Source organism: Pleurodeles waltl, chromosome 5, assembly GCF_031143425.1.
Source record: "Pleurodeles waltl isolate 20211129_DDA chromosome 5, aPleWal1.hap1.20221129, whole genome shotgun sequence".
In the NCBI taxonomy this organism is placed as follows: Eukaryota; Metazoa; Chordata; class Amphibia; order Caudata; family Salamandridae; genus Pleurodeles; species Pleurodeles waltl.
The window spans coordinates 698,765,172-698,783,502 of NC_090444.1; the positions used below are offsets into that span (position 1 = coordinate 698,765,172).

An 18,331-nucleotide genomic window follows, 5' to 3' on the forward strand; every position below is an offset into this window, starting at 1 on the left:
ACTTCCAATCTCTTTTCATTGATATTTTTGAGCTTTTCTCTGGAGGTTGTTTATCCACTCTTACTTTTTATTTGCTGCTCTCATGGTTTACACTTGTTTCTTGGAGCTTGTATAGCTATTACTTAAGAACTGAAAATGTAAATCTTGAGGATTCTTTGTGGCCTCTTGGAAAAACCAGACTGTTTTGTAGGAAAGTACCCTCTTTCTTGGCATGGATACCCCCATTTTCTGCCTGTTGACAGAGTGTTTGACTGTGTTCATTGGGGTCCTGCTAACCATGACCCGAGTGATTATGCTCTCTCCATTCAAACTTGGTTACATACACCCCACATTTAGCATACTGGTGCCCCCATGCTAGTCCCTAGTATATGGCACCCATGGCATTGGGGTACCAGGGAATCCCCATGGGCTGCAGCATGTATTATGCCACCCTTAGGGAGCCCATGCAAAGTGTATCTGCAGGCCTGCCATTGCAGCTTGCGTGAAAGAGTGCATTAACCCTTTTCACTACATCACTACACCAGGTCACTGTAAATCACCCCTATCGCAGGCCCTCCTAGCCCAGAGGGCAGGGTACAAGTATCTGTGTGTGAGGGCACCCCTGCACAAGCAGAGGTGCCCTCACAAACTCCAGTTCCATTTCCTTGGACTTCGTGAGTGCGGGAATGCCCTTTTAAGCGTGTACTGGATATAGGTCACTACCTATGTCTAGCTACATAATAGAAACTCTGATCCAAGGCATGTTTGTTATCAAACATTTTGGAATAATACCCTAATACTGTTTCCAGAATTGGAAGTATGATTCCATGCACTCTGGGGACTCCTTAGAGTACCTCCAGCATTGCTCCTACAAGCCTTCTGGGGTTTTCCAGGCTGCCCAAGCTTCTGCTAACCCTCAGACAGGTTTCTGGCCTCCTGCTGCTTGAACAGCTCAAGCCCAGGAAAGCAGAAGAAAGGATTTTCTTTGGGAGAGGGGGGGTAACACCCTGTCCCTTTAGAAATAGGTGTTACCTGGCTTGGGGAGTCTCTGGTCCCTACTCTGGCCCAAAACTGAACAATTGAAAAGGGAGTGACCACTTCCCTGTCCATCACCACCCCAGGGGTGGTGCTCAGATCTCAAACAAGAGGGTCACTGGGTTCTGCCATCTTGAATCCAAGGTTGGCAGGGACCTCTGAGAGCATCTGAGTGGCCAGGTCAGGCAGGTTACATCAGAGACCCCTCCTGATAGGTAGTCACCTGGCTAGGTGACCAATCCCCCCCTTTCAGGGCTATTTAGGGTCCCTCTCTTGGGTGGGTCTTCATATTCAGCTTTCAAGATTCCAACAGGAATCCTCTCTAGCCACTGGAACCGCGACTGGACCCTCCAGGAACCGACAATCTGCATCCACGACAAGGACTCTGCTTGCAACATTGTTTCCACCGCTCCTTCCAGCTTCTGCAACATTTCCCCGACTGTGCATCCTCTGTGGGCAGCAAGTCTTAAGACTGCACGGGAAGGGAGAAGTAATCTCCCTTGGAGTCACTCCCCTGCATCTGCAGGCACCAACTACAAAGACGACCGGCTGCGTGGATCTCCTCTCATCCTGAGCTGTATGGATCCTGCATCACGGGTGGTGGTCCAGCATAGTCCTCTTGGTCCTCTCTGCAAGCTCTCTAACTTTGGTGCAGGTAAGCCCTTGCCTTCCCACGCAGGACAGTACCCCCATGCACCGTGCCTCTTGCAGCTACCAAGGCTTGTTGGCATCTCCTCCAAGGGATCTTCAGGATCCTTATAGCCCCAGCTTCCAGCACTCCTTCCTGAGATGGCAGATCCCTCTGTGTGCTTCTCATGCAGCTTGTGACCCTTCTCCAGTTGCGCTGCGTGGGCTCCTCTGCGACTCGCGGTTCCTCGTCCAATGGTCTCCTGTGGGAACTGCCTTTTTTTTCTGTGGGGGCTGCATTGCTGAGGGTCCCCCTAGGACTCCTCCCTTGGGTTGAGTCCTCCTGGACCTTGCTGGTCCCCGGCAGCTCCACTTTTGCTTCACTGCGACTTCTGCCTTAGCCAAGGCTTGTTGGTGGTTCTTCCATGCCACTGACCAACTGCAATCTTCCATCCAGCATGGACCGTCAACTGCATCCTCCAGGAACTCTTCACCTGCTCCATGGCTGCATTCCTGACTGTCTTCGTCCTGCCGTTGACCAACTCGTGCAACCACAGCTTGGTGGGTAGTAGCTCCTTGTCCCTCTGGACTCTTCTGTGACTTGTGGACTTGGTCTCCTTCTTTCACAGGTCTTCCTCTTCAAAAACACACCATTGATTTCTTGGAGTCTTGTCTTGGTTTTGCATTCTCTTCTTTTCCTTCCTTTTGGGTGGTTTGGGGAGACTACAGTAACTTACTCCTTTCTTCCGGGTCACTGGAGGACACTGCAGTACTTACCTTTGGGGTTTCCTAGTTCACCCAGGTCCTCTCTACACATTCCACTTATTCCACTTATCTAGACGGGGGTCCTGCATTCACAGTCCATTTTTTCTTTTAGATGGTCCCCCTCCCCCCCAAGTCACTTTAGTCTATTGTTTTATATCACTGTTTATGCCTAATTCTGATTACTAGTGTACATATCAAGTGTGTTACTTACCTCCTATTGGAGGGTTGCTCTCTAGTACTTTTTGGTAATAGTGTCACTCAAATAAACTACCTTTATTTTTTGTAAAACTGAGTGTTTTTCTTTATGTGTTCAAGTGCTGTGTGACTACAGTGGTATTGCATGAGCCTTGCATGTCTCCTAGATGAGCCTTGGCTGCTCATCCAGAGCTACTGCTAGAGTGCCTGGCTTCTAGAGAGTGCCTGCACAACACTAATAAGGGGATACCTGGACCTGGTATTAGATGTAAGTACCTTAGGAACCCACCACACATCAGGCCAGCTTCCTACAATTTTCTATTTTCCTTACCTGGCTTGGGAGGGTGGTTAACACCTTGCTGGTGTGGACTTAGAACAATGCCACCAGTGTTTTGCGTTGAAATGCTGCAGATACAGCTATAATGGTTTTGTTGAAGTGAACCTTGTTTCCGGGTGGTGAGTCTCAGATTTTTGTTGCAGAAATGTTGGTGGTGTTTGGTGTAGGAAAATGCCACTGTTGGCATGGGTTACCCCCTTCTTTTTTGCATTTTGTTGATGCTTGTTATGATTGAAAGTGTGCTGGGACCCTGCTAACCAGGCCCCAGCACCAGTGTTCTTTCTCTAAATCTGTACCTTTGTCTTCACAGTTGGCACAGACCTGGCACACAGATGAGTCCCATGTAAATGGTACCCCTAGTACCAAGGGCCCTGTGGCCAGGGAAGCTCTCTAAGGGCTGCAGCATGTATTATGCCACCCTGGGGACCCCTCACTCAGCACATGCACACTGCCTCACAGCTTGTATGTGCTGGTGGGGAGAAAAAGACTAAGTCGACATGGCACTCCCCTCAGAGTGCCATGCCCACAACCCTCTGCCTGTGGCATAGGAAAGTCACCCACTAGCAGGCCTTAAAGTCCTAAGGCAGGGTGCACTATACCACAGTGAGGGCATAGTTGCATGAGCACTATGCCCCTACAGTGTCTAAGCCAAATCTTAGACATTGTAAGTGCGGGGTAGCCATAAAGAGTATATGGTCTGGAAGTTTGTTAAACAAGAACTCCACAGTTCCATAATGGCTACACTGAATACTTGGAAGTTTGGTATCAAACTTCTCTGCACAATAAATCCACACTGATTCCAGTGTGAGATTTATTGAGAAATGCACTCAGAGTGCTTCTTAGGGATGCCCCCTGCATGCCAGCCCAACTGCTAGTGCTAGGCTGACCGGTTTGTGCCACCCTGCCACTCCCAGACTAGTTTCTGGTCACATGGGGTGAGTGCCTTTGTGCACTCTGTGACCAGGAACAAAGCCTGTCCTTTGTGGAGAGCCTTCACACTGCCCCCTGCAGGAACTGTAACACCTGGCGGTGAGCCTCAAAGGGTCAAGCCTGGTGTTACAACGCCCCAGGGCACTCCAGCTAGTATAGATGCCCACCCATCGGACACAGCCCCCACTTTTGACGGCAAGTCCGGAGGAGATAAAAAAAAACAAGGAGTCACCCTCCAGCTAGGAGAGCTCCTAAGGTGTCCTGGGCTGATGTGACCCCTTCCTTCGAAAATCCTCCATCTTGCTTTGGAGGATTTCCCTCAATAGGATTAGGGATGTGCCCTTCTCCCCAAAGGGAGGATGCACAAGGAGGGTGTAGCCACCCTCAGCGACAGTAGCCATTGGCTACTGCCCCCAGCCCTAAACACACCCCTACATTTAGTATTTAGGGGCGACCCTGAACCCAGGAAAACAGATTCCTGATGACCTGAACAACAAGGACTGATGACCTGAAAGCCACGCAGAGAAGATGGAGACAACAACTGACTTGGCCCCAGTCCTACCGGCCTGTTTCCAGACTCAAAGAACCTGCAACAGCGACCGATCCAGCGGGACCAGCGACCTCTGCCGACTCGGAGAACTGCCCTGCAACCCAAAGGCCAAGAAACTCCCATGGACAGCGGCTGTGTCCAAACAGCCAAGAAGAAACCATCTTTAAAGGGACTCCCACCTCACTCTTGAAACATGAGTCCCCAACACTCTGCACTCGACACCCCTGTTTCGTGTCCATAGAAGCCAACACTGCAGTGAGGACTCCCAGACTCCCCCCACAATTTGGCCACCCTGAGACAAACCTCTCTGCACCTCAACGGCGACGCCTGCAGAAAGAATCCAGAGGCTTCCCCTGACTGCGACTGCCCGGTAACAAAAATCAGACGCTTGGAAGAAGCACTGGTGCAGGAGTGACTTGCAGGGGGCCCTCATCTTTGCCCAGTCGGTGGCTTGCCCGAGAAGCCCCCGTGCCCTGCCAGAGCGACCCCCCCTCCCCCCCCCCCCCAAATACAAAACCCAACACCCAGCCGCCCCTGTGCCGCTGAGGGTGTATTTTGTGTGCCTGTTTGGGACACCCCTGCAGTGCTCTACAAAACCCCCCTGGTTTCCTGCTAGACTGGAACCGGAGCACCCCTAGTCTCCATAGGAGCCTATGTTATTTGGGCCCCACTTTGACCTCTGCACCTGACCGGCCCTGTGTTGCTGGTGCTGGGTGTTTGGGGTTGACTTGAACCCGCAACGGTGGGCTGCCTATGCCCCGGAGACTGAACTGGTAAGTGCTTTACTTACCTGCAAAACTAACGTGTACTTACCTCCCCCAGGAACTGTTGAATTTTGCACTGTGTCCACTTTTAAAATAGCTTAGTGCCATTTTATGCCAAACTGTGTACATCACTGTTTTCATTCCAAGTTCTATATTTACCTATGCCATGTACCTTACACTTTATGTACTTTCTCAAATTCTGAATCTTGTGGTTCTAAAATAAATTAAGAAAAGAATATTTTTCTACCTTGGCCTATTGGCTTGGAGTTGTCTGAGTGTGTGTTCTCATTATTGCCTGTGTGTGTACAACAAATGCTTAACACTACCCTCTAATAAGCCTACTGCTCGACCACACTACCACAAATAGAGCATTAGTATTATCTATTATTACCACTATCAACCGCTAAGGGGAACACTTTGAGATAGTATATACAGAGCCAACTTCCTACATGATAGTGCTTATGTTTATATTTTTATGTTCTTGACATGTGTAGGCAAATTAACTGAATATTAAGAAATAATTCCAATTTTACAATGCTTTGTGCTGGACTGACAATTATATATGTTTTGTTTAAAAGAAAATGACCATTTTAAAACAAATGTAATAAAATTACTCCCACTCTTAACTAATAGTTCAGTTTTTTTAAATTGAGAGGCAACATTCCAAACTCTGTAGACACGTTTTACTTATTGGGATTAATTTTCAACATGATATATTAAATTGAGTTCTGTTGTTCAGCCTGTGCAGAAATATTCTGTGTTTATAGATTCTGAGACTACTCCCATGATCTAGAACTGGGATTGCAAAAAAGTATTTGTGGGATGGATACCGCTATCTCCACATTCCTCACCTTTAAGGATATCCCCTGCCTCCAGACTGGATCCTGAGATTATTACAGCAGTGCTCCTCTGCACTGATAGGTGTTGATTTGTGGCCCTGCAGTGACTCTATAAAACCCCAGAAATGACAGAGTGGAGCTGCATATAAGCACCTCTCCTGCACACCAATGTCAGTTCCTTTGTTTCTACACCCTTGCTCGTGGTTCCAAAGATCTTGTCCTAACATTGTCTGTTTTCCGATGGATTCATGTTAACCTCAGATGGTGTGTCAGGTACTAGGTCGCCTTCGAAAAAGACTTGATTCGTGCCATATTTCAACTGCAAAAAGCAGATGTCTGTTTATTGTGCTTGGGCTACTATCATAACTCGATCATGCAATAAATGTGTCCTCATGCACTTGGAGGTGAACTGGGAGTGTAGGAGATTGGCTTGGTGTGTGGTTGATACCTATGGTACTTAAACCTTATGCCAGGTATCCCTTATTGGTGTAGTGTAGTCAGTGTCTAGAAGCCAAGCTCTAGAGTTAGCTGTGGATGAGCAGCCAAGTCTTATCTAGGAGATAAGCAAAGCTCATGCAATACCACTGTAGTCACACAGCACTTAAACACATGAAAGAAAAACACTCAGTGTTATAAAAATAAAGGTACTTTATTTTGGTGACACAAAATAAAACAAAATACCATAGTGGCTATACTCCTTTGGGAGGTAAGTAATGCACAAGCTATATACACTAGAATGCAATAATACCACCCAAAGGGAGGAAAAGAAGAAAAAGAAGACTGCAAGAAAACCAGCGGTGGATTCCTGAAAAAAGACCAGTGGAGAGAGGGGTACCAAGTCCAAGAGTCACATTGGAGTCCAGGAGGAGTAGGAGGAGGAGGTACTACCCACCCAGCTGTGGATGCAGGAGTTGGTCAACGGTTCTGAAGAACAGGTCAGCACTGCAGCCCAGAAGCCGGAGAAGAGTTCCAGATGGATGCAGAAGGTGTCCCACACCGAAGAAAGACTGCATACTTGTGTTGGTGCAGGATTTCCACTACAAAACCTTGGTAAAGGCAACCTTGTGGTTAGTGGAAAAGAGGTGCTGCCGTGGACCAACAGGGGCCAGGAGGACTCAACTCAGTCACAGGGGACCTTCAGCGTCGCAGAGTCCACAGGAGCAGAGGCAGCACCCACAGGATGGGGACATAGGCGTCGCCGAACGAGCCCACGCAGCACTACAGAAGTGAATCCCATGCTACAGGAGAACCACGCAGGAGGCTGTGTTTTACAGAGTGGTGGGGGCTGGAGCTACACGTCGCCTGAAGATCCCTCGGAGGAGATGCAAACAAGCCTTTGCAGATTCAAGAGACTCTGAGTGGGAAGGCAAAGGCTTACCTCCACCAAAGTTGGACAGCTGGCAGAGAAGACCAAGAGGACTACTCCGGACCTCCACCCATCATGCAGGATCCATGCAGCTTAGCTGGTAGAGGGAATCCACGCAGCGGGTTGTTGCTTGTTGTAGGTGCCTGAGGTTGCAGGGAATTGACTCAGAAGAGCTGCAGTCTTCTGAGTATACACGGCGAGGAAATTGTTGCAAAGCTGATAGGGGCCCAGGAAACAGTGTTGCTGAAGACTCCTTTCTTCCTGGAAGCAGTTGGTCATGTCCTAGAGGTTCCAGTCACAGCTGCGGAGGCCAGAAGTCTAAGTAACGGTTGCAGAGGAGTCCTGCTGGAATCTTGCAAGCCGAATCTGATGACCCACCCAAGAGAGAGACCCTAAATAGCCCTGAAATGGGGATTTGTCCCCTATCCAGGGAAGCACCTATCAGGAGGGGGCTCTGACATCACCTGCCTGGCCTGGCCACTCAGATGCTCCCAGAGTTCCCTGTCAACCTTAGAATCATAATGGCAGAACCCAGGGACCCCTCTGGAGTAGCTCTGGGCACCACTCCTGGGGTGGTGATGGACAGGGGAGTGGTCACTCCCCTTACCATTTTTCATTTTCGTGCCAGATCAGGGACTGGGGGTCCCTGAACCGGTGTAGACCGGTTTATGCACAGAGTGCACCAAATGTGCCCTTCAAAGCAAACCAGTGGCTTGGCGAGGCTACCCCTCCCAAGGCAGTCACACCTTATTTCCAAAGGGAGAGGGTGTTACCTCCCTATGTCAAAGGAAATCCTTCATCCTGCCTTACTGGGGTTGATCAGATCAAGTAGTTGGAGGGCAGAAAGCTGTCTCAGGCGTGACAGCAGCTGGGCTGCCCGGAAAACCCTGTAAGACTGGTGGTAGCAACCCCCAGCATGCATGGAATCATACTTCCAATACTTGAAACAGTATTGAGATATGATTCTGACATGTTTGATACCAAACATGCCCAGGTTCGCATTATGTAGATGGACTTAGGTAGTGACCTATGTCCAATACACACATACAATGGAGTCCCCGCAGTCACGAAGTCCAGTAAAATGGAGCTCGAGTTCGTGGGGGCACCTCTGCTAGTGTATGTCATTGCTTTCCCTGGGATGTCGTCGACCCCGCAGCAAATTTATATGTCTAAGATTGACATGCTACAGCTCTATCAGATGCGCTACTCCACTTTGGACCCGGCCATTTGCAAATCAGTCTTGACCCTGCTCCCATGGGGTCAGAGAAGCCCAAACTGCCAGATTAGGTCCTACCTGGACTGGGAACCAGAATCCTGGTACCGGTGTTGAGGTACCACCACTCATCAGGTGGCCTAATACTGTTGGGAATCAGTGCACACCTTGTGTATCTAGGATAAATTACCAGTGCAGTAGAAACCAGCTGCTTTTGGTAGCAATGATCTTCCAATGTAAAGGATTGTAGGGAATTAACGTAATGAATTTATAAAAATAAAAAAAAGTCTAAAAGGGGGGTTATATATTTGGACACTGAACTTAGTCAATGCCCTTTTAAGTTATACTGACTTAGCCCTTGAAGATTTTTTTTTTTTAAAAGCATTGTGGGAGGTGTCAGAGGCCAAATCTGCAGTTCACTGATCTCTTTGAAATGTGTCTAAGAATATGGTCCTGCAAGGGATCTGGTGGGATTGTGCACTACAGAAATAAAACAATATTTTTCTTTGATATTAGGCTATTTTCAGATCAGAACTTGTGCCACAAATGACCACAGATGATATCAAACTCCCATACATAACCCTCCAGCCGGAAAATTGACAGCAATCAGTAGATCTTGAGATATAGGCCCGTTAAGGAAAATACACACTTGAAGCTCACTATTTCCATCATCTCATTGAAAAGCATAAGGATGAGTTGGACACTGTTTTTATGTGTATTGTCTGTTTTACCTAAACTATTACATCAGTTGTAACCAATTTAATTCTCACATAGTAAATTATCCTATAGCTACTACTGATTTATCTTACCCCAAGAAAAACCCTCTTAGGGGTACAGTTATAGTTTTGGTTTCTTCCCCAAACCTTAAAGTTGTCTTGGAGAATGTAAAGTGCCCGAACGGGAGCTTTTCATTCCTATAAAAAGAGAATCAAGCTTTTTAGATTACCAAAATGCTTTTGAATGTACGCTCTTCGTGCTTCTTTGAAAATGTTTTTGTGTCTGGACAGATTGTGCAATTTGTGTTCTGCCTATTGCATTGACTGCTTTATCACAGATAGCAATGAAAGCAAGGCAGGGGTTCATCTACACAAAGAAATCTATACATTGTCTTATTAGACACCTACTAAAAGTGAACATCAACATATTTCTATTAGGTCTCCAAGGAAAAGGAGGTCTAGATCACGATCTGGGTCTCGGAAGCGTAAACACAGAAAACGGTCCCGCTCGAGGTCAAGAGAGTGGGATAGAGACCGGAAGAGGAAGACCTCTCGCTCTTACTCCAGTGAGAGGAGAACGTACGAGCGAGAGAAAGACAGACTCAAAAAGGGACTTCCTCCAATACGTTCTAAAACGCTCAGTGGTGAGTAACTGTTACCTTTTGCAACATAAATGTTGTATGTGTGGTTATATTTCTAGCCATTGTAGAACTGACATTGTCTGGTGAAAATTTGTTGAATTGCTTTGACAGGAAAACTGAGATGATTTGAAAATATCTGATTTCTAGGAAGGTAAATGTCTATGATTTTATGTCACATTATTGGCCAGTGTCCGTATGGTGATGTGCCCAGGATTCTGGTGTTAATGATTATTTTTAGAGTTAGACAGCAAAGGAAGCACCGTATAACTCAGTTTAACATCATTATGTGTAGTTTTACTTTTTTGAAAAAAGACTTTCTAGCATGTGCGTCTAATGCTTTTCTTCTTAGACTTTAGAATCTCAGCCAACTGCTGGTGCTTCTCTATAATTAATCAACGTAAAACCTGTGTATCTGTAAAGGAGTGCATCTAAAGTGTGCCGCCTCCTATAGTGGATTCTGCCTACTGGCACCCTTTTGCTAGGAGGCTACTGGTAATTGGTAGTGGCTGATTATAGACCGTAGTGAACAGATGTTCTCCTCACTAACTCCCTCTAGGGCAGTGGTTCCCAACCTTTTGACTTCTGTGGACCCCCACTTTATCACTAATGGAACCCAGGGACCCTCACTGAATCATCATTGGAATCCGGGGACCCCCCCCACTGAGTCATTAGTGGAAGTTTGGGACCTAATTTGTCAATATTTATTAATATTGTTTAATTTTCTAAGCAGTCGCGGACCCCCTGAGAAGGCTTTGCGGACCCCAAGGGGTCCCCGGACCACAGGTTGGGAACCAGTGCTCTAGGGAACAGGATAAGCCATTCTCTTCTGTATTAAGTATGATGTGTGCCTAATAACTAGGGTTCTGGTGTGCTCTATAATGTTTTTGGATACATATCTGTGTTAATTACATTTCAACATTGTAAGGAAATGCCTCCTTGGCATGGTTGCCCCCTGACTTTTTGCCTTTGCTGATGCTATGTTTACAATTGAAAGTGTGCTGAGGCCTGCTAACCAGGCCCCAGCACCAGTGTTCTTTCCCTAACCTGTACTTTTGTATCCACAATTGGCAGACCCTGGCATCCAGATAAGTCCCTTGTAACTGGTACTTCTAGTACCAAGGGCCCTGATGCCAAGGAAGGTCTCTAAGGGCTGCAGCATGTCTTATGCCACCCTGGAGACCTCTCACTCAGCACAGACACACTGCTTGCCAGCTTGTGTGTGCTAGTGAGGACAAAACGAGTAAGTCGACATGGCACTCCCCTCAGGGTGCCATGCCAGCCTCTCACTGCCTATGCAGTATAGGTAAGACACCCCTCTAGCAGGCCTTACAGCCCTAAGGCAGGGTGCACTATACCATAGGTGAGGGTACCAGTGCATGAGCATGGTACCCCTACAGTGTCTAAACAAAACCTTAGACATTGTAAGTGCAGGGTAGCCATAAGAGTATATGGTCTGGGAGTCTGTCAAACACGAACTCCACAGCACCATAATGGCTACACTGAAAACTGGGAAGTTTGGTATCAAACTTCTCAGCACAATAAATGCACACTGATGCCAGTGTACATTTTATTGTAAAATACACCACAGAGGGCACCTTAGAGGTGCCCCCTGAAACTTAACCGACTGTCTGTGTAGGCTGACTAGTTCCAGCAGCCTGCCACACCAGAGACATGTTGCTGGCCCCATGGGGAGAGTGCCTTTGTCACTCTGAGGCCAGTAACAAAGCCTGCACTGGGTGGAGATGCTAACACCTCCCCCAGGCAGGAACTGTAACACCTGGCGGTGAGCCTCAAAGGCTCACCCCTTTGTCACAGCCCAGCAGGGCACTCCAGCTTAGTGGAGTTGCCCGCCCCCTCCGGCCACGGCCCCCACTTTTGGCGGCAAGGCTGGAGGGAACAAAGAAAGCAACAAGGAGGAGTCACTGGCCAGTCAGGACAGCCCCTAAGGTGTCCTGAGCTGAGGTGACTCTAACTTTTAGAAATCCTCCATCTTGCAGATGGAGGATTCCCCCAATAGGGTTAGGATTGTGACCCCCTCCCCTTGGGAGGAGGCACAAAGAGGGTGTACCCACCCTCAGGGCTAGTAGCCATTGGCTACTAACCCCCCAGACCTAAACACGCCCTTAAATTTAGTATTTAAGGGCTACCCTGAACCCTAGAAAATTAGATTCCTGCAACGACAAGAAGAAGGACTGCCTAGCTGAAAAACCCCTGCAGAGGAAGACCAGAAGACGACAACTGCCTTGGCTCCAGAAACTCACCGGCCTGTCTCCTGCCTTCCAAAGATCCTGCTCCAGCGACGCCTTCCAAAGGGACCAGCGACCTCGACATCCTCTGAGGACTGCCCCTGCTTCGAAAAGACAAGAAACTCCCGAGGACAGCGGACCTGCTCCAAAGAAAAGCTGCAACTTTGTTTCCAGCAGCTTTAAAGAACCCTGCAAGCTCCCCGCAAAAGGCGTGAGACTTGCAACACTGCACCCGGCGACCCCGACTCGGTTGGTGGCGATCCAACACCTCAGGAGGGACCCCAGGACTACTCTAAGACTGTGAGTACAAAAACCTGTCCCCCCTGAGCCCCCACAGCGCCGCCTGCAGAGGGAATCCCGAGGCTTCCCCTGACCGCGACTCTTTGAAACCAAAATCCCGACACCTGGGAGAGACCCTGCACCCGCAGCCCCCAGGACCTGAAGGACCGGACTTTCACTGAAGGAGTGACCCCCAGGAGTCCCTCTCCCTTGCCCAAGTGGAGGTTTCCCCGAGGAACCCCCCCCTTGCCTGCCTGCAGCGCTGAAGAGATCCCTAGATCTCCCATTGACTTCCATTACAAACCCGACGCTTGTTTCTACACTGCACCCGGCCGCCCCCGCGCTGCTGAAGGTGAAATTTCTGTGTGGGCTTGTGTCCCCCCCGGTGCCCTACAAAACCCCCCTGGTCTGCCCTCCGAAGACGCGGGTACTTACCTGCAAGCAGACCGGAACCGGGGCACCCCCTTCTCTCCATTCTAGCCTATGTGTTTTGGGCACCACTTTGAACTCTGCACCTGACCGGCCCTGAGCTGCTGGTGTGGTGACTTTGGGGTTGCTCTGAACCCCCAACGGTGGGCTACCTTGGACCAAGAACTGAACCCTGTAAGTGTCTTACTTACCTGGTAAAACTAACAAATACTTACCTCCCCTAGGAACTGTGAAAATTGCACTAAGTGTCCACTTTTAAAACAGCTATTTGTGAATAACTTGAAAAGTATACATGCAATTTTGATGATTTGAAGTTCCTAAAGTACTTACCTGCAATACCTTTCGAATGAGATATTACATGTAGAATTTGAACCTGTGGTTCTTAAAATAAACTAAGAAAAGATATTTTTCTATATAAAAACCTATTGGCTGGATTTGTCTCTGAGTGTGTGTACCTCATTTATTGTCTATGTGTATGTACAACAAATGCTTAACACTACTCCTTGGATAAGCCTACTGCTCGACCACACTACCACAAAATAGAGCATTAGTATTATCTATTTTTTACCACTATTTTTACCTCTAAGGGGAACCCTTGGACTCTGTGCATGCTATTCCTTCCTTTGAAATAGCACATACAGAGCCAACTTCCTACATTGGTGGATCAGCGGTGGGGTACAAGACTTTGCATTTGCTGGACTACTCAGCCAATACCTGATCACACGACAAATTCCAAAATTGTCATTAGAAATTAATTTTTGCAATTTGAAAAGTTTTCTAAATTCTTAAAAGACCTGCTAGGGCCTTGTGTTAGATCCTGTTTAGCATTTCTTTTAGAGTTTAAAAGTTTGGTAAAAGTTTGAATTAGATTCTAGAACCAGTTTTAGTTTCTTAAAAAGTATTCCAACTTTTAGAAGCATAATGTCTAGCACAGATGTGAATGTGGTGGAACTCGACACCACACCTTACCTCCATCTACAGATGAGAGAGCTAAGGTCACTCTGTAAACTAAAGAAAATAGCAATGGGCCCCAAACCTACCAAAGTACAGCTCCAGGAGCTTTTGGCAGAGTTTGAAAAGGCCAACCCCTCTGAGGATGGCAACTCAGAGGATGAAGATAGTGACTTGGAGGGAAATTCCCCCCCTCCAGTCCTACTTAGGGAGAGCAGGGCTTCTCAAGCCCTGACTCCACAAATAATAGTCAGAGATGCTGGCTCCCTCACAGGAGGGACCAACAACTCTGAAATCACTGAGGATAACCCCAGTGAAGAGGACATCCAGTTAGCCAGGATGGCCAAAAGATTGGCTTTGGAAAGACAGATCCTAGCCATAGAGAGGGAAAGACAAGAGATGGGCCTAGGACCCATCAATGGTGGCAGCAACATAAATAGGGTCAGAGATTCTCCTGACATGTTGAAAATCCCCAAAGGGATTGTAACTAAATATGAAGATGGTGATGACATCACCAAATGGTTCACAGCTTTTGAGAGGGCTTGTGTAACCAGAAAAGTGAACAGATCTCACTGGGGTGCTCTCCTTTGGGAAATGTTCACTGGAAAGTGTAGGGATAGACTCCTCACACTCTCTGGAAAAGATGCAGAATCTTATGACCTCATGAAGGGTACCCTGATTGAGGGCTTTGGATTCTCCACTGAGGAGTACAGGATTAGGTTCAGGGGGGCTCAAAAATCCTCGAGCCAGACCTGGGTTGACTTTGTTGACTACTCAGTGAAAACACTAGATGGTTGGATTCAAGGCAGTGGTGTAAATAATTATGATGGGCTGTACAATTTATTTGTGAAAGAACACCTGTTAAGTAATTGTTTCAATGATAAACTGCATCAGCATCTGGTAGACCTAGGACCAATTTCTCCCCAAGAATTGGGAAAGAAGGCGGACCATTGGGTCAAGACAAGGGTGTCCAAGACTTCAACAGGGGGTGACCAAAAGAAAGGGGTCACAAAGACTCCCCAGCAGAAGGGTGATGAGACAACCAAAACTAAAAATAGTAAAGAGTCTTCTACAGGCCCCCAAAAACCTGCACAGGAGGGTGGGCCCAGAGCCTCTTCACAAAACAATGGGTACAAGGGTAAAAACTTTGATCCCAAAAAGGCCTGGTGTCATAACTGTAAACAGCATGGACACCAAACTGGAGACAAGGCCTGTCCCAAGAAAAGTTCCACTCCAAACTCCCATCCAGGTAACACTGGAATGGCTAGTCTCCAAGTGGGATCAACAGTGTGCCCAGAGCAAATCAGGGTCCACACTGAAGCTACTCTAGTCTCTGAGGGTGGGGTGGATTTAGCCACACTAGCTGCCTGGCCGCCTAACATGCAAAAATACAGGCAGCAGCTCTTTATTAATGGGACAAGTGTAGAGGGCCTGAGGGATACAGGTGCCAGTGTCACCATGGTGACAGAGAAACTGGTTTCCCCTGGCCAATACCTGACTGGAAAAACTTACACAGTCACCAACGCTGACAATCAGAGAAAAGTACATCCCATGGCAATGGTTACTTTAGAATGGGGAGGGGTCAATGGCCTGAAGCAGGTGGTGGTCTCCTCAAATATCCCAGTGGACTGTCTGCTTGGAAATGACCTGGAGTCCTCAGCATGGGCTGAGGTAGAGCTAAAAACCCATGCAGCAATGCTGGGTATCCCTGAACTGGTGTGTGTGAAAACAAGAGCACAGTGCAAGGCACAGGGTGAAAAAGTAGAGCTGGAGTCTGAAAAAATGGCCCAGCCTACCAAGAGAACAGGAAAGTCAGTTGGGAAACCAACTGCAACACAGCAAAAGAAAGGGAACCTCTCTTCTCAGGAAGAAGTTCTGCCCTCTGAGGGAACTGAGCCTTTGGAGCTTGAACCTTATCAGGTTGAGCTCTTAGGCCCAGGGGGACCCTCAAGGGAGGAGCTGTGTAAGGGACAAGAAACCTGTCCCTCTCTTGAAGGCCTTAGGCAGCAAGCTGCTGAAGAGTCCAAAGGCAAGAAAAATGGAACACATAGGGTCTATTGGGAAGATGGGCTCCTGTACACTGAGGCCAGAGACCCCAAACCTGGTGCCACTAGGAGAGTGGTAGTGCCTCAGCTGTTCAGAGAGTTCATCCTAACATTGGCCCATGACATTCCCCTTGCTGGACATTTGGGACAAACCAAGACGTGGGAGAGGTTAGTCAACCACTTCTACTGGCCCAATATGTCCAACATGGTTAAGGAGTTTTGCCTCTCCTGCCCCACCTGTCAAGCCAGTGGTAAGACAGGTGGGCATCCAAAGGCCCCCCTCATTCCACTTCCAGTGGTGGGGGTGCCCTTTGAAAGAGTGGGTGTGGACATAGTTGGTCCACTAGAACCTCCCACAGCCTCAGGAAATATGTATATCCTGGTAGTAGTGGATCATGCTACCAGGTATCCTGAAGCTATTCCCCTTAGGTCGACTACTGCCCCTGCAGTAGCCAAGGCCCTCATTGGTATCTTTACCAGAGTGGGTTTCCCTAAGGAGGTGGTGTCTGACAGAGGTACCAACTTCATGTCAGCATACCTAAAGCACATGTGGAATGAGTGTGGAGTGACTTATAAATTCACTACACCTTACCATCCACAAACTAATGGCTTAGTTGAGAGATTCAACAAGACATTAAAGGGCATGATCATGGGGCTCCCAGAAAAACTCAAAAGGAGATGGGATGTCCTCCTGCCATGTCTGCTTTTCGCTTACAGGGAGGTACCACAGAAGGGAGTAGGGTTCTCACCCTTTGAACTTCTGTTTGGTCATCCTGTAAGGGGACCACTTGCCCTTGTTAAAGAAGGCTGGGAGAGACCTCTCCATGAGCCTAAACAGGACATAGTGGACTATGTACTTGGCCTTCGCTCTAGAATGGCAGAGTACATGGAAAAGGCAACCAAAAACCTTGAGGCCAGCCAACAACTCCAGAAGTTTTGGTATGACCAAAAGGCTGCACTGGTTGAGTTCCAACCAGGGCAGAAAGTCTGGGTTCTGGAGCCTGTGGCTCCCAGGGCACTCCAGGACAAATGGAGTGGCCCTTACCCAGTGCTAGAGAGGAAGAGTCAGGTCACCTACCTGGTGGACCTGGGCACAAGCAGGAGCCCCAAGAGGGTGATCCATGTGAACCGCCTTAAGCTCTTCCATGACAGGGCTGATGTGAATCTGTTAATGGTAACAGATGAGGATCAGGAGGCAGAGAGTGAACCTCTCCCTGATCTTCTGTCATCAGACCCAAAAGATGGCACAGTAGATGGAGTGATCTACTCAGACACCCTCTCTGGCCAACAGCAGGCTGATTGTAGGAGAGTCCTACAACAGTTTCCTGAGCTTTTCTCCCTAACCCCTGGTCAGACACACCTGTGTACCCATGATGTGGACACAGGAGACAGCATGCCTGTCAAGAACAAAATCTTCCGACAGTCTGACCATGTTAAGGAAAGCATCAAGATGGAAGTCCACAAGATGCTGGAATTGGGAGTGATTGAGCGCTCTGACAGCCCCTGGGCTAGCCCAGTGGTCTTAGTCCCCAAACCTCACACCAAAGATGGAAAGAAAGAGATGAGGTTTTGTGTGGACTACAGAGGGCTCAACTCTGTCACCAAGACAGATGCCCATCCAATTCCAAGAGCTGATGAGCTCATTGATAAATTAGGTGCTGCCAAATTTCTAAGTACCTTTGACTTGACAGCAGGGTACTGGCAAATAAAAATGGCACCTGGAGCAAAAGAAAAGACAGCATTCTCCACACCTGATGGGCATTATCAGTTTACTGTTATGCCCTTTGGTTTAAAGAATGCCCCTGCCACCTTCCAAAGGTTGGTGAATCAAGTCCTTGCTGGCTTGGAGTCCTTTAGCACAGCTTATCTTGATGATATTGCTGTCTTTAGCTCCACCTGGCAGGATCACCTGGTCCACCTGAGGAAGGTTTTGAAGGCTCTGCAATCTGCAGGCCTCTCTATCAAGGCATCCAAATGCCAGATAGGGCAGGGAACTGTGGTTTACTTGGGACACCTTGTAGGTGGAGGCCAAGTTCAGCCACTCCAACCCAAGATCCAGACTATTCTGGACTGGGTAGCTCCAAAAACCCAGACTCAAGTCAGGGCATTCCTTGGCTTGACTGGGTATTACAGGAGGTTTGGGAAGGGATATGGATCCATTGTGACAGCCCTCACTGAACTCACCTCCAAGAAAATGCCCAAGAAAGTAAACTGGACTGTGGACTGCCAACAGGCCTTTGACACCCTGAAACAGGCAATGTGCTCAGCACCAGTTCTCAAAGCTCCAGATTATTCTAAGCAGTTCATTGTGCAGACTGATGCCTCTGAACATGGGATAGGGGCAGTTTTGTCCCAAACAAATGATGATGGCCTTGACCAGCCTGTTGCTTTCATTAGCAGGAGGTTACTCCCCAGGGAGCAGCG

At 48.1% G+C, this 18,331-nt stretch overlaps 1 protein-coding gene across 3 annotated transcripts in view; it reads left to right on the forward strand.

Annotated features, from left to right (window-relative positions):
- SCAF8 (SR-related CTD associated factor 8) overlaps positions 1–18,331 on the forward strand; it is a 1,507,655-nt gene that overhangs the window by 447,645 nt on the left and 1,041,679 nt on the right. For all 3 annotated transcript variants that reach the window (XR_011203719.1, XM_069234634.1, XM_069234635.1), the window contains exon 13: positions 9,755–9,960. Coding sequence is in view for 2 of the 3 variants with exons in the window: in XM_069234634.1 (XP_069090735.1) it covers positions 9,755–9,960 (206 nt within the window). In the remaining variant the exon portion in view is untranslated. The remainder of the gene's footprint in view (positions 1–9,754; positions 9,961–18,331) is intronic.